At 40.2% G+C, this 23,912-nt stretch overlaps 2 protein-coding genes across 2 annotated transcripts in view; one reads left to right on the forward strand and one right to left on the reverse strand.

The window, feature by feature from the left end:
• Positions 1-4,834, reverse strand: part of LOC149834797 (DCL-like protein) — a 92,417-nt gene extending 87,583 nt beyond the window's left edge. Inside the window, exon 1 of the mRNA XM_090011563.1 lies at positions 4,539-4,834. Coding sequence (XP_089867689.1) covers positions 4,539-4,810 — 272 coding nt within the window. The 5' untranslated portion in view covers positions 4,811-4,834. The remainder of the gene's footprint in view (positions 1-4,538) is intronic.
• Positions 4,835-18,180: 13,346 nt separating this feature from the next.
• LOC149834798 (F-box protein At1g47056-like) lies at positions 18,181-21,215 on the forward strand. The gene is made up of 2 exons (XM_090011559.1): positions 18,181-20,042; positions 20,828-21,215. Exon 1 carries the CDS (start codon positions 18,380-18,382, stop codon positions 19,991-19,993), a length of 1,614 nt encoding a protein of 537 aa, XP_089867685.1. The 5' UTR covers positions 18,181-18,379; the 3' UTR covers positions 19,994-20,042; positions 20,828-21,215.
• Positions 21,216-23,912: the final 2,697 nt, after the last annotated feature.

Consider the following 23,912-nt stretch of genomic DNA (forward strand, 5'->3'; position numbering starts at 1 on the left):
ATAAAAACTCTGAAAAATGAAAGGTTTCCTAAGTAGTTTAAAAAGGTTCACAAGATTGAAATTTTGGGGCGTTACAGGAAATCTCTCCCCATTTGTTTATAATGCTTTCTCAAGCATTTCTCTCTCAATAAGATCCTATATTTTTATGTCTGTTGTTTGGCCCTTAAGAGGCTTATGTGATTGTAATCTTGTATTGACCCATAAGAAGTCGTTGTGTTATTTGTTATTGTGTTCTTGTAAGCCCATAAGAGACTCTCTTGTATTACTTTGTCTATTTCATTACATGTGCAGTCCTTAGAGGATGTGTATAACGAAGATGAGCTTTCTACTTCTGATCCTAAAGGGAAAATATGTGGTTGATGCTAGTAGTAGTGTCGAGGACATAAAAAGAAGAGGAGAAGGGAGTTCTTCGAGAGGAGGTAGAGCTTGAGGCTCTATTAGGAGTTTTTTCTCCCTTAGGACTGCCCTTGGGGCGTAACCCGACATTTGTATTGCTATGACTCCTTAATATTTAGTTGAACAAGTGAATGTCGTGGTTGAGAGATGATTTTATGATGTCGACATTCCTTTCAATATGGCAAATTCCTTTCATTTTCACGTCATGGCAAATGCCATAACCAGTATCGGGCCTAGATATAAAATGCCTTCATATCATGATTTGAGAAAAAAAAAATTAGATATCAACGTGAATGATTTCATTGAAAAGGCTAAAATCTACACTAGGTCGCCAAAGGTTTTACTCAACTACCGAGAGTTGATTTCATAGAAACCGTCCCCCTGGTCATAAAACCCACTACTATCTGCATTGTTTTGTAGGTCGCTTTAGCATACAAATGGCTCATCTATCAACTCGATATAAAAAATGCCTTCATTCATGGCTTCTTAGAAAAACCTGTTTATATGGATCAACCACTAGGTTTTCGGGATCCGAGCAAACCCATTTATGTTTGCAAGCTCAAGCAGGCCTTGTATGGACTGTGGCAGTCCTCTCAGACTTGGTTTGATTGGTTCAATATTTTCCTGCTTACCATGGGGTTTTATTGTAGTGTTGGTTATTCCTCTTTATTCATTTGTCGCAACTCTCGAGGATGCATATTCTTTCTTCTTTATGTTGATGATATCATAATCACAAGTGATTCTTAGTTTTTATCTGATGTCATGAGTCGATTAAGCCATGAGTTCACTATGAAGGATCTTGGTGACCTTCATCACTTTGTGGGCATCCAAGTTAAAAAATTTGATGGCGGTTTGTTCTTTTAGACCAAACCAGATATGCATATGATATTTTGGACAAAGCTCAGATGAAGGATCGTCATCCGATTTCTACCCCGATGGTTGGGTGCCCAAACCCACCCTTATCAGAGTCTTGTCAGCAACCTCCAACATCTCACTTTAACATGGTCAGCTTTGTCATACAGTGTTAATTTTGTCTGCCAATATATGCATGCTCCTACAATGTTTCACTTTCAGCTAGTCAAGCGAAAGGTATTATTGACTACATTATTCGGCTCCTCGCCCACAATCATCTTGTTCTCTATGGCTTTTTCGATGCGGATTGGGCCGAGTGTCCTCGCACCCGTTATTCTACCTATGGATATTGTGTTTATCTCGGCAGCAACTGCATTTCTTGAAGCGACAAAAAGCAGCCCATTGTTGCTCGCTCAAGCACTGAAGCCGAGCATCGGTCACTTGCATTTAAGACTGCTGAAATCACGTGGATTACTCATCCTTCGTGATCTTGGTGTTTATATCTCTCAAGCTCCTACTATTTTTTATGATAATCTCTACACTCTACACATGATCGTCAATCAGGTGTTTCATAATCGGTCCAAGCATATTGAAATTGACTACCACTTTGTTCATGAAAAGGTTGTTCAACGACAATTGGTCACCACTTTTATTCCTTCTCATCTCCAAGTTGCAGATATTTTCACCAAGCCATTAACTAAACCTGTGTTCCAACTTCTTCGACCCAAACATGGCTTATGGATGTCTCCACTACCCAGTTTGAAGGGGGTATTATTAGTACCAGATCTAGCTCCAATTCCAACATCCTGGATTCAATCCAAGAGGAGTCCCAAGATGGCAATCCATTTCACCCCTAGCATTATGGTAACCTACCTAAGCTAGGATTCTAACACTATGGTAGTCTTAATCAAGAAGGAAACTAACCACACATCCAGCCTTATGGTAGCTTGCCTAATGGTTTATAAGGCAAGAACGTTAGGAAAGAAACTCAAGCAAATAGAAAGATAGAGTCACAAGGCAAGAACGTTAGGAAAGAAACTCAAGCAAATAGAAAGATAGAGTCACAAGGCAAGAAGGAAACTCCAACAAATAGAAAGCATGAGACTACCTTAAGAATTGTAGACTGGAATACCGTGCTAGTGCATGAACTGGTATCAACATTGTATCATCATTAGTGGGGCTGTCGCCTTCTAGTTCAATTTGCACTAGATCAAGCACACTAAAATCTTGAGTTTTCATCTCTTTCTTTAGATTCAACCAGTTCATCCACTGGCTCAAAAAGTAATTGTTATTTTTGTTTGCATTGGTGACCCTTGTGCCATTTTTTGTCACAAGGCCAACACAACCCATTTGATGACTCTCTTGGATTTCTTCTCATGTAAGTAGTTTAAGTGGCAGACCTTGACTAAATGCACTTGCATTAGTGGTTCCAGTATTTAGTTGTCCTAGTCAGTATGTGGATCCCATGTGTCTCTTGTGACCCTCCTCAGCAAGTCTCTCCTGTAATTGTGCAAACGCTATTACACCAGCCATATTATAGGGCTTATACAATTTGGTATCACAATGAATGTGAGGCCTGAGCTAACAGTTGGTGGCTAGTCCAATCATGGGCTCAAGTTGCAAGTCGTTTAAAATGACCTTGGTACTCTACCACCATCGATGTTTGTAGAATTTTGTGGCTTAACTTGCAATCCACGTTCTCATATTCAGTTGGACCAAATCACATCATTGTCACCTCAACAAATTCCAATGACATCAGAATACCATGACTAGATTCATACTAGTCATGCCATTGTTTTGCACTACCATCTAAGTTAGTAGGAGTTGTTTCTGTCACGAAATGGCACGGAATCCAAGACACAGGAAATACAAAATAATTACAACAATTTTATCAAACATAAATGAAATTCAAATGCATTCTCATAATGCATATGGCTAGATACAATAACCATACATAGCCACAAGGAAAAACAAGACATAAAAATTAAATATTTTATTAATGAGAAATATTCACACAAATATACAAGTCAACCTCACTACAACACTCATACATTCATACACTATATACATCCATCCTCTCTCACCTATACAACAAAAGGATGAGCAATATATAGAGGAAGACATAACAGCCAGTTTGACTAGTCAAACTAGCCGTTAGAGCTAATCTTAATGACTAGTTTGATTAATCAAACTAATTATTAAAGCAAGTCACAACAGCTAGCTTCACTATAGCCATTAAAGCAATTCCTAATGGCTAGTTTGTTCACTAGTCAAACTAGCCGTTACAAACCACATCAGCTAGTTGGTCATTCAAAAGTGACAAAAAGAAAAGAAAAACAAAAAACAAGAATAACATATTTAGTCATTTTGATAATGACCAAAAAACTTAATCCAACCTAAAGTATACCATAGGTATATCATGAATACAACTCAAATTAAATGTACAAGAATACACATCAAAAGAAAGAAAGAAAATACCTAAAGTACACCTAAGTGTACTTTTGGTAGATACAAGACAAATACAACATAGGGAAATGCTAAATATATCTTAACAATTTCTACCTTTATGTAATTTTATGGGCCTCCAAGGATGCAATTACTGGAAACAAATTCTTTCCTACCCTCCTCTGCATCCCTGTTACATACCTGTTTCAAACGCCCCCCCCCCCCCCCCAAAATTCCTCCTACAATTGAGCCAACCGTTACAGTCTCCAATTCAAATTCACTCAGGCACATCTTAAACTACCCATGTCACGTCTTGTACAACTTTTCAATAACTTGGCTTATCTTGCTAAGTAATATAAGTCTTTTTCTTGTTCTTTTCTAGACATAATTGAAACTCATTCTATCTAAGTATTGAGGAAAGCCTACAACCAATGATCTGTATTGAATTAAAACCAAAAATTCTACTGAAAATCTAAGAAAAACTAACAGAAATCAAGTAAAGAAATAAGCCGCTTTCCAAATTCGCTAATAATCTCTATAAAATTTTCGCCAAGCAAGTGTGAGGTGCGAACTAGGAAGGATAGCATACGATACTTTAATGCTGTTGTAATTAAATGGAATCGATTTAGCCATTTTTCAATTCGATTTGATATTGGGCCGATTCAGGCCCGATTCGTCTGTTTGGCCCGAATCATCTCGATAAGGCTTGAATCGGGTTTGTTACATATAATATATGTCGATTTTTTTTATTTTTAAAATGTTTTCAATAGATCGATTCTTAACCAAGAGGCATCGAGTTCGAATCCCATCATTAAAGAAATGAGAGGGGGGGGGGGGTTGCGTACCTGTCGGAGTGGAGGATGTGCTTGGCGAGGAGGGTGATGTGCTCGATGTCGTTGAGGATCTCATCTTTCTTCTCCTTCCACCGCTCGTTCTCGGGGCCGGGGGAATAATCAGAACGACCTGCCCCGCCCCCTTGAACGATCACGCCGGAGTCCGCCAACGAGCTCAGCCGAGCGCGGCTCCCGCAGACGCTCCTTGAGAAGAGGAGAGAGCGGAGATAGTCTCGGTGCTGCTGCGCATGCACGAAAGCCAACGAGTTGAGGAGTCGAGCCATCCGCTTTGTTGCAGAGCCACTCAGAGAGAGAGAGAGAGAGAGAGTTTGCTACTTTGAAGCTGGGCCTTCAAACGAAGCGGTTCGGGTTGAGTTTGGGCCCAGGAGGCGCAAATTAGACACACGCGGCTCCAAACCTGCACATTGAATATGGACAGGATTATGACAGATCCGAATCTATATCATGACCTGAATTACATACGACCAGGTAAGGTTGAATCTGGATCCGAATTCCGAAATGTATGTGAAGATGCATAAAAAATATTAAAATGGGAAAATATAAGGTGGTTTTATATTATGACACCATAAGGTGATCCACATGGATCTAGCTACCCAATGATAGATATGGGTTTAGCATGGTTTATTTACTACAGGTTTTATCATGTCTAATACACCATAAGATCTTATTTTTTATACAATAAAAGTTAACCGCGTGGTCTAGAAATGATATAAAAATATCATACTTCAGTCAATTTTAACACATAGAATAGAAAGAGTAAATAGAATATGTTAAACATGATCCAAAGGTTAGATTTTGTATTTGGAGCTTAAATCTCAGTAAATCAAGTGTGTACCACTATAAGTTATAATCGTACTGTGTCACCATACAAGCACTCATTAAGAATAAGATCTTTACCACAAAAAATAAAAGATTAATATTTGATCATGTCGACCATACCGTCCTAATGAGTAAGAAGTCATAGGAATGAACATGTCGGCCCGATCTGAACTCAGAGATGGAAAAGTTAGTTTCGTGACTTGTCAGTATTGGTATCGGCCCTGAATCGTTGGGCCACCGATTCAGCTGTATGGGCTCCGAATACAATACTCAACTGAATCGTTCTGTATTGGCCCAAAAATAATAAAACATTATTATGTGAGACCATTTTAAAATAATATTTTAAAAATATTTTTTGGTATTTTTAACATTTATTAAAAAACAGCTAGCCACTTGCAACGGATCGAATTTCTGCCGATACTAATACTGATAACATTGATGAAAACAACAAAAAATAAAAGTAAAACTAATGCAAACGTCATGATGACTTGATTATATATATTAACCCAAAAAGGAAAGTAATCCAGAACAGATTTTTGTCAGAATTCAAATTAGATTCAACCTAAAATACTCATCTGAATCAGATCCAAATTCAAAACGATCCATTTAAACAAATGTGAATACTCATCTGGATCATTCTTTAAAGATCCGATCCAGAAATTTGGTTTTTGGATTTGAATGACATATGACCATATCCGATATGTTTCAACCCTAATATTTTTAGCTGGATTTGGTGTGACAATAGATCATGGGTGATTTGAAATAGTCATCGTCATCGTTCATCGTGATGATCAACGACTACTAGGGGAGCCGTTGCTGATTATGCTATTCTCTACCTTTCTTGGAAAATGAAGCAGCTTTACAGAGGTGGCCGTTGATCACCACGATTAACGTTGATGATGTCATATCACCCAGAATCGGTGATTTGACAGATAACTTGAAGTGTTCTCATTTCTTGAAGTATTCGATACTGGTTCTGGACTTAAGTGGCTGCACACCCTAGCTGAATCCAATTCGCATGTGAAGTGATCTGGTGGGTTAGCCCCAGGCAAAGCCAGAGCGACTAGGTTTCTTATCTTGGGAATAGTTTCTTCGTGTAAATATAATAATAAAAAAAAAGATTATGTTATAAAGCTTTATTTATTTATTTGTATAGTTGAGGGTTCGTATGAAGATGCTCTAAGAAATTCGGTATAAAAGAAAAAAATAACCAGCACATTGTGGGCATCGAACTCTTACATCCTTCATCTTGAATGCCAGCTTTAAACTGACCCACCTAGGTGTGTAAACCAACAAAATCTACAGTCCGTTCTTCTCTTCTCTTTTACTTCACAAGCCTTTCATACCATAAAAGCTTCCACAGCGTTTGGCGTTGATCTGAATCTGAAAGGAGAACAATCTTCTTAATGAAACCCTAACTCTGCACACTTGTTTTTCACTTTTATAGAGTTCAGAAAGTATGACACAATTGAACCAAAACCTATAGGATCCGGGTATGGTGAAAAATAAGAAGACCCGATTAAGATCTGGGTCTGGACTTGAAGGTTCGATTAATACACGGACCCAAGTATAGTTTGTGAAGTTTTATACCAGACTCGGACCCGACCTGAGTTGCGATTAAGACTTACAATTTTTTAATATAAAAATGATAAAAAATATGGCTTTATCGGGTATGGTCCGGAGATGGTTCATGTAGTTTTTATGGGGTTCGGTTATTGTTTTTCTTATAGTGAACCCTATTAGACCTCCGTCCGGACCCGATACTATGGAAGCAGAGGTCATGCTGAACATGAGCTTTTTGCTCATGCCAACATCGTGGCCGTCTGTTTGCATTTTGGATGAATGCCATGTAGCATCTAATTGTTCCGTTGGCTTTTTAACTTTTCAAAATACAAAAGGGATGGCCACGATGAGAAAAAAAAAGATCATGCTCAGCATGTCCTGATGTGCTTCTGCATGGAAAGTCGTGTCTAAACAAATATACCATAACTAAATGTCACCCACAAAAGCTGTAATTAAGTGTGAACGAAAAAATCAACCGCTAACTGGTCTGAGTCTACCTAACCCCAGCTTTCTCCGTCAACAAAAAGTGGAAACGAAAAAGAAATTGATTCAGCTATACAAGACACTATGAAATAAACACCGAATATAAGTGATGTCAGTAGCTAAATGAAGGTCAATCTTGGTTACAATCGCATGCAGACCACCCTTTGTTTACCACTATTATTGCACCAAGCTGACCTCGGGTGTTCTTCTAATCGGCACATCTGTCAAGTAATATTTAATTTAGGGATGGCAGTGGATCGGGAGGAAAAGGGGCTCTGCCCCACCTCGCCCTGTTTGGACCGGGGATGGAGAACATAAAACAGGAATAGAGTCTGGGATGAAGATTAAAATTAAAACTCGTGTGAAGATGGAGGCAAAAATGGACTTACGCTTTCTCCCACCCCGCCCATCTCTGTCCTCAATTTCTGCCTTGCTCCGCCTTCCCAATCCTTCTTTAGCGATGGCAGTGGACCGAGGGTAAATGGGGCACTGCCCTGCCTCACCCCATTTCGATCGAGGACAAAGGGCATGAAACAGGGATGGAGGTGGGGCTGAAGGACGTGAAATGGGGATGGAGGCGGGGATGAAGGTTAAAATCAAAACCCATGCTGGGATAGAGGGTAGGGTTGTGAGATAGGGCTGTCTCCGCCCCGCCTCCGGTCCACAGCCATACCTAATATAATTCCACCTGAATGGCCTCCAGCCACTGTATTCTGCTCTTTTAATTATATTATTTTCTCTATTGCATAAAAAATAAAATAAACACCAGATAGTCCCTGATTATCTAAAAAATATATATATATATATATATATATATATATAATATATGTATGGTCTTTTTTATGTTCATTGAGAAATTGTTGTTCTTTTTCAAAACAATTTTTTTGAAACTTATCGGTGCCCTTGGGAGCATTCTTCTTGTAGGGCTTGCGTAGAATCGTACAGGCTGTGTCTGGATCGGATCATAATTGATTGGATCCCTATCCATGTTAAATTGGGCTTTATCCAACTCATATCCGATCTCAATACGCGTTCCTTGCATCACAGGAAGCTTTGAGCGTCTGACCTGATTTCTGATCTCAATAATATCACAGCCTATGATAATAATATCACCATATATATATAGGCTGTCTTTGGATTGGATCACGATTGATTTGATTCCCGTCAATGCTAAATTTGGTTAGATCTGATTTACATCCAATCTCAATATGCATGTTCTATGATATGAAAATTTATATTCCTAATATTACATATGATACTAAATATTAACAAAATCGATATCCAAAATGCAATCTAAAGACAGAGAGGAGCACAGTTCATCTGGCAAAGGTAACCGGCAAGCGTCACCAAGCTGAAAGGACGTCACAAGTTCAAAAACCATAGCGGGTGTCCATCCCTGCAGCGTCGAAGCTGGGTGTACTCCCTGATGGGGCAAGGGGAATCTCAAGGGTTTTACCAACCAACCAGAGGCCTGCCAACATGAAGTGGGTGATTGGTTGTTTTTTTTTTCTGGCCTAATCAAAAAAAGAAAATGAAATAAAAGATTGAATCTCACGTACAAGGCTCTCCGAGACTTCGTGTGCAACAATAACAACCCGATAGCATAAGCATGAGATCCAATCCACTGACAGCCCTACCCAAACCAACATAGAAAATTCAACTACTCCTGAGACACTGGGAAATCTAATTGCCTCAGTTTGGTTTATAAAACAATATTAGTTACTTAAACAATGATAACAATATAGTCCAAGTTGGATTTTTAATACTTGGTAACCTTTATCTTTGAATGGGACCACCGGTATTTTTAATCAACACCACATTGCCCCACCTTTAAGCCAATGCTTTTTAAAAGCTAGGCCTAAGTGGTCCAATATCGTTTACCACTTCCCATCATGAAAAACTGACGCAGGTTTTCTCAAAATTTATAAGCATGTCTTCTGTTTGGCTATCACTATTGTAATGCTAATAACTTTGCTTTTTAGTATGCTTAGAACTAGCTTTTTCTACCTATAAGGGCAATGCCTTCCTTCTGAGGGCTGCCATGGTTTGCCACCTGACATTGAACAACTATTATTTAAAACTTCTAGGAGTAGGGTGGTAATTGAGCTGAATGTGCCAAGCTTGACTCATTCTTCTGGCAAGCCAAGCTGAAATCGAGTTCAGAATGGGCCAAATGAGCCAAGCTGCCTATTAAGAGTTCTTTGCTGCAAAGTGAAATCTAGGCACACTCCCCAGTGGGCAAGGAGACCTCAAGAGCTTTACCAACTAAATGCTTGCCAATGTGCAGATAGTGAGCAGGGATGTTTTTCTAGGCCTAGAAAAAAATTAGCTTTTTTTTTATTATGTATAAATTAATATGAGCATAGTTTTCTGTCTTGGCACACGGGCTATCTTTCAAGCTATAGTTGTTCAACTTAAGCACAAGCCTTTGTTACAAGAACACGGATCTCGTCATTTGAAATGGGATGGTTTCCATCATGCATTCAATCCTAACCATCCAATCAATGGTTAAATGGTTCTGATGGGTGGCTAAGATTGAATGTATGATGAAACTCATCCTATTTCAAATGATGGGATCCATTTCCAAATATCAGATCCGCCCACGTTGACTACTCACTAGGTCAAGTCTACGCACCAGCCGCCACAGAGCAACATAGAGACACACATGGATCGGATGCATGACTTGTAAGATCCATCCCATATTATTAGATTTGGATGATATGTATCTGGACCTGACGTGAATTGTATCCGACCCGTTTTCATTTGTACAATAGACTATGGAACAAGGTTAGATGATGATTATGATGATGGTAATGACTCAATCTATTAGTTGCACCAACAAGGCAACAACAAATGAAAAATGCTTGAATGGACAGGATTTTTAGCTGGGAAAATCGGGTGATATACCGATTTTTTATATCTTCTCACTTTTTATTTGAGAAATCTCCTAAAAATAGTAAATAGAAATAACATGTTATTTCTAACATCAACAAGTGACAAGTATTGCATTTTTCTGGATATTTTCAGTTTATATATGCACAATGAGTGATGTATTTTTTTTTTTTTTGCAAATCCGATCCTACAGATATGTTTGGTATGGTCCATTTTTTAAGAATCAACTATTAGGATTATGTTTTTTTTTCACAAAAATATAATTTTTAAATGTTTGAATATTACAAAAAATTTGAGCTGTTGATTTTTAAATTTTAGTAAAACTTATGTATCATTAGTCGAAGATCCAAGAAATAAATCCAATTGTGTAAATTACATTCATATAGCCCTTCTAAAACATAAGCAATCCAATTGTAGTGTTTGGATTAGGGGTGTCAAGTACGGGTTGGGTTTGGTTCAAACCCAGGTGGAACCAGACCTGGCCTCAATTTTCAGGTGGTATCAGGTCCAGACCCTAGTCTAATTGGACCACCATCAGGTCGGGTCCAGGTAAACCAGACATGTTGACACCCCTAGTTTGGATGCCATTAGGGCTCAAGCTTGGCTTGAATGAATGATTGTTACCAATGAAACAAAGAACATGTTTATTTTTCTTGTTGCAGGAAGGAAACAAAACCAATCATTCCAAAAAATAAACCAGTTAAGGGAGCTTGTCCGTGAAAGAAATTAGCCCTACCTCAAAATCTTTGGCTAGATTATTATTAGCTTTGATTGATCGTCTTCTCCCGATTCAACTCCATATGACAAGAAAATTCATGCTGCATGTCTCATTGAAAGAATAAGGAAAATGTTATATGTACGCCTTCCCCTTCGCTCTCCAAACGTCTAGCTGGTGACTTCGTAATCTTTGCGTAGTGTAGTAGAATGAAGGCATAGCACAATAAGGAAAGTGGTTTATTTGAGTCAATGGTTTGATACACATCTACTTTGGGTATCAAAACATTCTACTTTGATCCAAATGGACCGTTGCCATGGCAATGGATCCCTCACTTTATGTATCAATGGTAACCAAGACTGTTCCTAATAGTGGATTCAATCATGCCTTCCCTAGCTTTAACTCTTAATTGACTTGTTGATTGATTGCATGGACAACTAAAGCAAACTTCACACCACCTTAAGGAAGCCAAAGCATCCTAGCAAAAGGCTTTGCTTTGTTGGGGTTAAAACTGACATATCGGGTCTCCCCATAAGTGTGAATCGATGGAAACAATAAAGCAATGACAGTGGAAGAAATAAAACCAAAACAAACCAACAACGAAAATAAAACAGCACAACGATTTACGTGGTTCCCTCTCAACTGAGGTACGTCCATGGTGGCCAATAGGTCAGCAACTTCTACTTTCTTCAAACAAAGATTACAGAGTGGCTAAAAGGCATAAGCCTTACAAACACACAAGGTGTACCTAAATGAACAAGAGGATATACCTCACTGAGGAACAAAGAATGAATAATCTGAAGAACCAGTTTGACGAAGATATCCTGAACAACACTTCTTGCTTTTGTTCACTCCACACCCTTTCGATGCCCTAAAAAGAGTTTTTCACCCCTTTTCGCTCTCTTCAACTTCTTCTTTTGCTCTTTCTCATCCATCCCTTAGATAGAGGACGAGACCCATATTTAATATGGAAGACTAAACATCTTGCACAACTTATAATGCGCCTGAAGCGCATTAGCATAAATCGCTATCCACCTGAAGCCACAAATCGCTATCCAGCGACTACTATAAATCGCTATCCAACGAGTACTGCAAATCTCTATTCAGGTTAAAGCACTCTTCGCCAAATCGTTATCGACAAATCACTGATCCTCAAACTCTGAGCAGCTACATCATCATTTAGCTGAGCGAACTTCTACAAATCGCTATCTAGTGAATACAAAAATCATCCTCAAGAAGATCAAGCATCATGCTTGGAATTCTGTAGTGATACTGAATGTGCATCGAACCAACGGATCCCACAAAGGAGGAAAACCCAATAATTCTCCCTCTTTCCGACTTATGTAGAAGCTTCTTCCATTCCTGCTAGGAATCGCCACTTCTCATGCGTGTCCTTGGGCAATGACTTGGTCAACATATCTGATGTATTGTCATTAGTATGCACTTTCTCTAGTTGCAGTAATTTTTCATTCAAGACATCTCGAATCCAGTGGTATCGAACATCGATATGTTTTGATCTTGAATGAAACAAGAAATTCTTACTCAAGTGAATCACACTCTGGTTATCACAGTGAAGAACATATTCTTCTTGCTTCAAGCTCAACTCTTGCAAGAATTTCTTCACCCATAGCAATTCCTTACTGGCTTCTGTAATGACGATGAACTCAGCTTCTGTAGTGAAGAGAGCTACACATTTTTATAATTTCGATTGTCATGCAACTGCTCTCTCTGCAAAAGTAATCAAATACCCAGAAGTAGACTTTCTACTGTCTACATCACCAGCCATATCAGAATTTGTGAACCCATCAAGAATAGGTTCACATTTCCAAAACACAGGCTCAACTTCGAAGTGCTCTTTAGATACCTCAGAATTCATTTCATTGTTACCCAGTGTTCCTTCCCTAGATTTGACAGAAATTGACTAACAATTTCAACAACATAAGCTATGTTTGGTCAAGTACAAACCATAGCATACATCAACGAACCTACTGTCGAAGCATAGGAAATTTTCTGCATCTCAATTCCTTCTTCATCATTTGTAGGACATTGACTTGATCTAAGTTTGAAATGCCCTGCAAGTGGACAATTAATAGGCTTTGTTTTGTCCATGTTGAACCTCTCAAGAACCTTTTTGATATACTTCTCTTGCGATAATCAGATCAGCCCATGTGATCTGTCACGAACGATTCTCATCCTAAGAATCTGCTTTGCTGGACCTAAATCTTTCATGGCGAAGGTCACACTCAGCTACAACTTTAACTTGTTTATCCTACTGATGTCTTGGCCCATAATCAGCATATCATCCACATAAAGTAAGAGAATGGTAAAATTACCATCTGAATTTTTTTTCACAAACACACAATGGTCTGTGGAGGTTCTTGAATATTCATGCCCAGTCATAAAGGAATCAAACTTCTTATACCACTATCTTGGTGCTTACTTCAATCCATACAAGCTCTTCTTTAGCTTGCAGACTAGGTGTTCTTTACCTTTGTCAATGAAGCCCTCAGGTTGCTCCATATAAATTTTTTCTTTCAAGTCACCATGCAGAAATGCAGTCTTCACATCAAGCTGCTCAACTTCCAAATTCATGCTTGCAACTATATCGAGCACAGTTTGGATGAAGGACATCTTTACAACTGGTGAGAAGATTTCATCAAAATCAACTCCCTTCTTCCGAGCAAAACCTTTCACTACAAGTTGTGCCTTGTATCTAGGTTGAGAGTTGATCTCATCAATCTTCTGCCTGAAGACCCACTTGTTCTTCAACACCTTCTTCCCTTTAGATGTCTTTACTAGATCAAAGGTGTGATTCTCATGCAATGAATTCATTTTCTCTTTCATTGCCTTAAGTCACTCAGTTTGGTTTTCTTTCTCCAAAACTTCTTCAAAAGTTTTTGGCTCACCTTGATCTATAATCATCACATACTCATTCAATAAGTATTTCCTGGATAATTGTTTCTCTCTGGTAGACCTCCTTATCGAAGTTTGAGGAAGTGACTCTTGAGGTGTTAGCACTCCTTCAATTTTTGTCTCATCATATCCTTCCTCTGCATCATTGTGAGGAGGCGACATCTCCTCCACGAAATCTTGAACAATCAACGCATCAAGGGGATCTAAGTCAACAAGATCACCTTTACTGGACTCTGATGGCTCAGACTTACCAATGTCTTCAATGGTCTGATCTTCCAAGAAGACAACATCTCGACTTCTGACCACCTTCTTATCAACAGGATCATAGAGTCTGTAGCTAAATTCTTCATGTCCATAGCCAAATAATATGTATTGCTTGGCTTTTGGATCAAGCTTGAATCTCTCTTCCTTCGAAACATGAACAAAAGCTCTGCAGTCGAACACTCTTAAGTGTCCATAGGAAGGTTCTTTTCCTGTCCAAACTTTCTCTGGAACATCTCCCTTCAAGGGAATAGAAGGAGACAAGTTGATAAGATCAACTATTGTCCTCATTGCTTCACTCCAGAAAGATCTTGGCAATTTAGAGTGTGACAACAGACATCTGACTCTCTCAAGGACGATGTGATTCATTCTCTCAGCAACCCCATTCTGTTGAGGTGTCATCCTCACAGTCCTTTCATGCTTGATGCCATGATTGATGTAATATTGATCAAATGACTCAATGTATTCGTCACCATTATCCGAGCGAACACACTTCAACTGTTTGTCAGTTTCTCTTTCAGTCATGGCCTGAAAATGCTTAAATACCTCTAGAACTTAGTCTTTAGTTCTCAGTGTATAAGCCCAAACTTTTCTAGAGTGATCATCAATGAAAGTCACAAAGTATAATGCACCACCAAGTGTCTTGACCTTCAAAGGTCCACAAACATCAGAATGTACAAGATCCAGAACATGAGATTTTCTAGATGCAATGCTTCTATGGAAAAAAACTATGTTATGTTTACTATGGAAGCAATGAACACAAGGTTCCAAAGATGTACCTATTGCACTCGTCAGAAGCTCTTTCTTAACTAGGACTTGCAGTCCCTTCTCGCTCATATGCCCGAACCTTCTATGCCATATCTTTGTGGATGAGCCAGTCTCCACAGTATTCACAACACTCTTGCACGTCTTCGCTTGCAAAGTGTAGAGGGAGAAGGTCTTAGTTCCTCTTGCTACCACCAAGGAACCCTTGGTTAACTTCCACCTTCCATCACTGAAGGTGTTGTTGTAGCCCTCATCATCCAACTTTCCGGTAAAGATCAGATTCAATTGGATGTCTGGTACATGCCTCACATCTTTCAACAACAATTTGCAGCCAACATTTGTTTTCAAGCAAATGTCGCCAATGCCAACAATCTTCGACACATCTTCATTTCCCATTCGGACATTCCTGAAATCACCATGCGAGTAGAAACTGAAGAAATCAACCCGTGAGGTAACATGGAATGAAGCTCCAAAGTCAATAACTCAATCAGTCTCTTGACCGATCAGATTGATGCTAGTGCCATCACAGATAACCACGAGCTCTTCATCTGTGACTACGGCTGTGGCACTTTGCTTTTTTTTTAGCTCTTCTCTTTGCTCTAATCATTGAACTTAAGTTTCCTACACTTCCGCTTCATATGCCCCTTCTTGTAGCAATAATAACACTCGACATCTTTCTTTGAGCTCGAGTGTAAGTGGCCTCTGGATTTGCTATGGTAGTGTGGAGTCTTGCTCTTACTCCTGCTTCTCCCCTTGTTTTCAATCACAAGTGTCTCAGAGGTAAAATGACCTAATGACTTTCTTCTTGTCTCTTAATTCAGGTGACTACTGGTAACTTGGCTCATTGTTACCGTTCCATCAGATGTGGAGTTACTCACTGTGACAACCAATGTTTTCCAACTCTCAGGAAGGGAACCAAGGAGCAACAAGGCTTGCAACTCATCATCAAAAGTGATTTTCATTGTAACCAACTGATTTACAATGCTTTTGATCCCATTTAAATGCTCTACAATTGAGCTGCCTTCTTTGTATTTGAGGTTCATAAGCTTTCGAAATAAAAAGGCCTTATTCATTGCTGTCTTTCTATCATAAGGATTTTCCAGTTTGGTCCAAAGACCATGCGTCAAAGTTTCTATGGATACATGATGAAAGACATTATCATCTATCCATTGCCGAATGAAACCAACAACCTTTCTGTCTAGCTTTCTTCATTTGTCATTTTTCATTTCTTCTAGTTTGCTGCTATCACCCTCTATAGGTCCATCCAGATCTTTATAAACCAAAAGGTCTTCCATTTTTGTTTTCCATGTCATCCAGTTTATGTCATTTAAACTGATCATGCGATTGACGTTGTTCTTCATGACTCACAAACAAATATATAACGAACTAAGACTAGAAACCAAAGCTCTGATACCAAATGTTGGGGTTAAAGCGGACGTACCGGGTCTCCCCACAAGTGTGAATCGATGGAAACAATAAAGCAATGACAGTGAAAAAAATAAAACAAAAACAAACCAACAACGAAAACAAAACAACACACAACGATTTGCGTGGTTTCCTCTCAACTGAGGTACGTCCACGGCGATCAATCGGTCAACAACTTTCACTTTCTTCAAACAAAGATTATATAGTGGCAAAAATGCATAAGTCTTACAAACACACAAGGTGTAACGAAATGAACAAGAGGATATACCTCATTGAGGAACAAAGAACGAATGATCTAAAGAACCAGCTTGACGAAGCTGTCCTGAAAGAAGTGTAGCAGCACTTCTTGCTTTTATTCACTCCACACACTTTTGGTGCCCTAAAAAAAGTTTCTCACCCATTTTCGCTCTCTTCAGCTTCTTCTTTTGCTCTCTTTCATTCATCCTTTAAATAGAAGACAAAACCCGCATTTAATGTGGAAGACTAAATGTCTTATACAACTTACAATGTGCCTGAAGCGCATTAACACAAATCGCTATCCACCTGAAGCCACAAATCGCTATCCAGCGACTACTATAAATCGCTATGCAGCGATACCACAAATCACTATATAGCGATACCACAAATCGCTATCAAGCGATATTGCAAATCGCTATCCAGCGAGTATTGTAAATTGCTACTCAGGTTAAAGCACTCTTCACCAAATCGTTATCGACAAATCGTTGATCCTCAAACTCTGAACAACTGAATTGTCATTCAACTGAGAGGACTTCTACAAATCGCTATCCAGTGAATACGAAAATTGTCTTCAAGAAGATCAGGCATCGTGCTTAGAATTCTGCAATGATACTGAATGTGCATTGAACCAATGGATCCCACAAAAGAGGAAAACCGAACATGCTTGATGTTGGCAAAGGCTATTTGTGCTAGAAGAGGTGTTGGATTGTTGGTAGTTTGTTCTAACTCTATAGTCCGCTCTAGAGACACCTTAATCCACTTCTACAAAAAACAACAATAGAGTATTCAGAGGCGTTACTAGTATACTTGAAGGAAGGTTATATATATATATAAAGGAATGTAGACCGTTCAACCAAAAAAAATGTTCAAAATCTACAACCCATGATAATCGATGTCATGTTTTTTATTGATAAAACTTAAAATATTAGATTTTTATCATTTATTTAGTGAGCAACATGCTTTGAAATATGAATTTTTGAGGTTTAAATGCAATTTTTAAAGCATTAAAAATTAATCGCCCACAATATTTTGTATTATTAAGTTCTCAATGCATTGTGAGCCACCGATTTTTCATATTTTTAAAAAAATGCCTTATATATCGTATGTAAAGCATATTTTTTACTAAATAAATTATAAAGAACAAATATATATTACACACGGTCGAACACTCTGTGTTTGTGATCAAACTCGTTTAAGCTGTAGGAGCTGCTTGCAGCAGCTGGGCGTCAGTTTCTTGAACTGATCATGAATTAGTTTGTGATGAGCTGAACCAAGTTCTCAGCCTCGCTTTTGCCTTCCTAACCATAAAAGGAAAAGGAAAAGATCAATGATCTGATATCATTATTTAAAAGTGAATTTACTGCCACGTGTTGCTTGTAAACTCTTATCCACAAAATACCCTCATTTCTCACAGCTGAAATATTTTAGTTTTGCTGTTCTTTAAAACGTTGTCCGAAGGAGACAAAGGCGTTCCATCCGGAAGGACACATCCGTTATTTTCATGAATTCAAAGTGTCAAAATCGATCATTTTGTCTCTATAAAAACAGACCCACACTGAAAAGAGAAAGAGGAGGCAACAGAGAGAGAGGTGGTTGTGGTGGTGGTGATAGACGGCGGAGGACCACCAAAAACTAAACGAGAGAGAGAGAACGTAAAAGATAAATCCCATCAATCCAAATCCCCAAACAAACATCTTCAACAGAGAGAGAGAGAGAGAGATGAATTGGTTATAGGAATTGTTGGAGGAAGAGAACTTGAATGGGACAGGCGGCGTCGACCACCGGAATCTCCTGGCCAGACCGGCGGGATTCTGCCAACCGGCGGTCTATCAGAAAGCGAGATAATCTCGGGACGGAAGCACCGGCGGCGGCGATGGCGACAAAAGCGGGAACGGATCCCGGCCGTTCCGGAGAAGAGGGGCCCCGGGACTACACCTCCGATCTGCCGGACGAGTGCCTCGCGTGCATCTTCCACACGCTGCCGTCCGGCGACCGGAAGCGGTGCTCGCTCGTCTGCCGACGGTGGCTCCGCGTCGAGGGACAGAACCGCCACCGCCTCTGCCTCGACGCCCGCTCCGAGCTCCGCCCCTTCGTCCCGACGCTCTTCTCCCGCTTCGACTCCGTCTCCAAGCTCGCGCTCAAGTGCGACCGCCGGGCCGTCAGCATTGACGACGACGCGCTCGTTCTCGTCTCGGTCAACTGCTGGAATCTGACGCGCCTGAAGCTCCGGGCATGCCGGGAATTGACGGACTCCGGCATGGAGTCCTTCGCGAAGAATTGCCCCACTCTGAAGAAGGTCTCCTGCGGATCCTGCACCTTCGGCGCCAAGGGGATCAAAGCCCTCGTCGACCACTGCCCCGCCCTCGAGGAGCTCTCCATCAAGCGCCTCCGCGGCCTCGCAGATGGCGCCGGCGAGGCGGTCGGCCCCGGATCGGCCGCCACCAACCTTCGCAGCGTCTGCCTCAAGGAGCTTTACAACGGTCAGTGCTTCGTCCCCATGATCGCCGGATCGAAGAAGCTGCAGACGCTGAAGCTCTTCAGGAATTCCGGAGATTGGGATCTCCCCCTCGACTCGATCGTCGCCGGGGCGAAGGGGTTGACGGAGATCCACCTCGAGCGGCTGCAGGTGAGCGACCGAGGGTTGAAGGCAGTGGCTGAATTGGAGGAGCTCGAGGTTCTACACCTGGTGAAGACGCCGGAGTGCACTAACGCTGGTCTCATCGCCATCGCCGACCACTGCAAGCTCCTCCGGAAGCTCCACATCGATGGGTGGAAGACGAATCGGATTGGGGACGAAGGGTTGATGGCCGTCGCTCGGAAATGCCCGAACTTGCAGGAGCTCGTTCTCATAGGGGTGAATCCGACTTCTTTGAGTTTGGGGATGCTGGGGAGCAACTGCTTGAATCTGGAAAGATTGGCTTTGTGCGGGAGTGATACCGTCAGAGATCCGGAGCTCTGCTGCATCGCGGCTAAGTATGTGTCTTTGAAAAAGCTGTGCATCAAGGGATGCCCTGTTACAGACCAGGGGATCGCCGCGCTCGCCGGCGGATGCCCAAATTTGGTGAAGGTGAAGGTGAAGAAGTGCAGGATGGTTACGGTTGAAGGTGGAGAGTGGTTGAGGGCGAGCAGGGTGGCGGTTTTGGTGAATCTGGATGTGGGCGGGGGCGAAGAGAATCTGGACGCAAGCACAAGTGATGGCGGAGGAGTGGCACAGGAGAATGGGGAGCAGCCAGTTTTGGCTGCACCGGAGATGACCCCCTCGAGCAGCCACCGCGGAGGAGGTTCGAAATCGAGGTTGGGGCTGTTCACAGGCCGGAACCTAATAGCTTGCACGTTCAGAGGGTGGTCTAGTTCTCACAGCAACACGTCTTAGTGGAAGAGAAAAGAGAATGGAATTTGATTGTAGCAATGAAGACCACCAGGTACGCTTATTAGCGATTTGTTTCCTGATGTTTGAAAGTGTGGTGTTTGTTTGTTTTCCTTAATTGGCAATAGTGCTGCTCTTAGCCCATCTTCATATAAACGAATGTAATCCTCCTTTTTTTGCTTACTGAAAGTGAATGAATACAGATAGGCTTTTCCTTTCCCTTTGTGAATGTTAATATTGGATTGCTTATCGATGACGGGGGTTGTAGAATGGAGTATGAAAGGCAGTACCTGGTGGTTCTAAATGGGTTGTACCAAGAACGTGCTTATATGTCCGTGTGTGTCATTGTGGTTTTGTCCATCCAGCTCTTAAATCTTAGCTTCGACTTTAGTTGGATAAATGAAGAAGGTTGGGGCAATTTATGATTGCTTGTCAAATGTCCTATTGTGCTTCTCATTCTAACCTTCCAACTGCATATGAGCCTGTTTCCTTGATTTTGCTTAAGCGACTGCTTTAGATTTGAGAAATTCCTGTGTATGCTCTCACCGTCTATTTGTTAGATACTTGCTTTAGCCCTTGTTCTGTGTTTTCCTCCAATATTTCACTGTTCTAAACGCCCTGGTGAAACTTGATTACATTCTCTCAAGTGTCTGATGTAGAGGCAGTAGCTGTATTAATAATTTTCTAGTTGCAATGCACTGCCTAGTACTCGGGTTCACTTTCATCAGCCTTCTTTAAAAAAAAATTTATTTGTAAACCTGGGGCTCCTGACTTTTGGAGAAACACACCTAAATTACTCTTCTTTCCCTTGCGTAACTGCTTATATTGGATGTATTCCAGTGATGACGGAGGTCCGGTAGAGCTATACCCGAGCTGGAAGTTGGCTAATCAACTACCAAAAAGATGTGAGACGTGATTCCATGATCAGGAGTAATTGTATCAAATTGTAATCAATTCAACAGAACGGTTGATGAACAAACTTGGTATGACATTTGATGTGAAAGCATTTGTTGGTTGAATATCGTGACGGCGACTATATCACTAGTCGGTAAAGCTGTGTGTACGAAGCAACAAATATCTGTTCTTCTGCTATGAAGCACCCTTCTTCCTTTTGCCCTTTATCTGGTTTGTCACTACTACAGTACAGAGAACATGTGCTGATGTTTCAACTGGTTCTAGGTACTTCAGTTGTGTTTAATCAACTAATTAAGTAGTTGTTGAAGTTGTGGAGCTGTACTGGCATTTATTTACTTTGAACATCATCACGTCCATTAGTGCCATTCGGTATGTAGATATTTCTACAGTGGTCTGGTTGAGTCGATTAACTTGCTATTTTTGTTAGGTAGGTTATCAATTTATGTAAGAGGAAGTTCCATCTCTATCGAAGCACTTGTGACTTATCCATGATGCAGGTAGACCGTCTTCACATTCAGAAACAGGAATCCTGGCATCACTTCCCTTAGATATACCAAGGAATTGTTTAGGCCATCATTTTTGTTCTCACAATTAAGTTGAGCTCTGAAAGTTCTGAAGAAATGTAACATGTCAATTTTTATCCTCATTCAGTTTCTGTCTCCAACATCCTGCTGCTCTATAGATCTGAAATCTCCTGTCACTTATCAGTTTTATGGATTTCTCAGATGTTCAGACCATTCAAATTGAACTGCAAACTCCTTGTGAAATACTGTGTACCCCTAGGGAGAATCTAGCTTGGCATCACTAGTGATTACACTGTCCAACTAAGTGGGCATTATAGCTTGTCCTTGACTGAATATTCCTTTTCATCACCTCAAACAGAATAGTGTCTTTCTCTGTTTGTCGTCTTCATGAATGCTTGAAAATTTGAGGACTAATGTGGATGGTACCACACTATCCTTGCTTCAAATTGCAGACCATGTTTCATGATCTGCTCTGTATCGCATTTTCTAGACCAGGAACATTTGCCCCTTCAGGCATTATCAAGACTCTTCTTGTTCACGTCCAGTCATTTGGTTTCTGTTTCCAATGCTACATGGCCGTACTTTGGATTCTAGCACACGTGCATGCACGTTGTCGTTCGTTGGGATGCCTTGAAAACCATTTTTTTTTTTTTTGGGCTTTACAAGGCCTTCACTCCATTCAGGAGCGTTCCTTTTGAGGTGCTACTTTTTCTGTGGGGGAGCGTAGGTCAATAGGTTACTGCCTGCCCTTGCTCTTAAATACCTCAAGTGGTGAGGTTCAGCGTGCCCAGAAAACGAGCAATTCTGTCCTGAGAAACCGTGCAGAGATTCTTGGTTTGATATGGATTTGCCATCAGCTGCTGTTTGGGGAAGGGGGTGCTGAACTGTGGGGATTTAGAATCCCCATGCCACCAAGTCCCTGAGTGAGAAGCAGACGGAGTCCTCATGATTAGTGGCTTCTGGTGAATCGAATTTCTCTGTCTCGGTCATGGAGAGAACAACACTAAGGCACGTTTGGAAGAAGCCAGAAAGATGTAGAAAAAGTGATGCAAAATGGAAAATCCTTAAAGATTTTCTGATCTTTCCAAACGAGAATCTTTTTTGCGGAGAGTTTATCTAAAAAGTACACTTTTTTATAGGAAACATTTTTCTTTCCTACCAAGAGAAATTTATTTTTACACTCCCCCACCACCCATCTCACCACCCACCATCTCCGCTGTCTCATTTTTTCACATTTTCCCACTCTGTTTTCTCATGCTACACAAACGGGTGAAAAACTTTTGGTATCAAAAACTCTCATAGGCAAAACTTTTTTTTCCTATGAGAGTTTTTCTCTCTTCCAAACGTGCCCTGACATGAACTTTTTTTTTTTGTTTTTTTTTCTTCTCTTTCCTCTCTAATTAAGGTACCTGTTGGAAGAAGCGTGAAGATATTGTTGTCGTGTGCTTCTAGAGTCTTGACTATAGATAGCAATATTTTTTTTTTAATTCTTTTTTATATAGTAAAGCTGGGGTATCCCCCCATTATGCCTCATTCGACCCCCATACTGATATGATAAAATCTTTTTAAAGAACGAATGCGTGATTAAAAATGCTTTGAATTTCACCATATAATATATACATGGTTTAATTAGGTTTTGATTGTATAAAATAAATAAAAGGCTTATATTCATTTTTTTCCTTGAAAATCAAGCTCAAGGGTTAAGGGTGTATGAAATACGAGATTTAAATCCAACATGGAACGTGTTTTGAACTCAAGACTCGGTGTTAAAGAGATTTTTTTAGGTATTTGTAAGTATAACTTTCATGTTCTAGATTAGATGTTCTTCTCAAAAGATTTACTTACTTTCTTGCCAGCATTCTGAATTTTGCCAACTGTAGTCTTGAATCGGACGGCAGTGACTGCTTGGTGGGTCAAGTCGTAAACCAGTCATCTTTTGATAATCATCTCTTGAGAAATTGCATTGGTAAATTTAGCACCAGGTCAATGAGCTCATTAAGAATCACATGAGGTGTGCGGAAGATTTGCTCAGGGTGTCGACATAGTTGGGTGTCTCTCTTATGACTTTAGATAGAATGTGCAAGGCTTGTATGTTTCTTAGGCTCATCCAACCCAGTTGGGCTGCTTGGAAGTTTCCTGCATACTGCATGAAGGGGTATATTGAAAGTTGATACCTTGAACAGTTCAACAAATGAATAAAAGAAAGCATTTTTTTTATACCAAAACAAAATTTTATGCACTTACTGTAAGGGGTGTATTGAAAGCTGAAGTCTTGAACGATTCTACGAATGAGCATTTTTGTAATACCAACACAAATTTTTATTCACTTAGTCTAAGGGGTTTAGTGAAATCTGAAGCCGTGAACAGTTCAACGAATGGGTCTCTATTCTATAAAAACAAAAAAGCATTTTTGTAACCACCAGAACAAAATATTATGCATTTAATCTAAGGGGTGTATTGAAAGCTGAAACTTTGAACCATTCAAC

Source organism: Nuphar pumila, chromosome 6 (assembly GCF_984573655.1).
Source record: "Nuphar pumila chromosome 6, dmNupPumi1.hap1.1, whole genome shotgun sequence".
Taxonomy (NCBI): domain Eukaryota; kingdom Viridiplantae; phylum Streptophyta; class Magnoliopsida; order Nymphaeales; family Nymphaeaceae; genus Nuphar; species Nuphar pumila.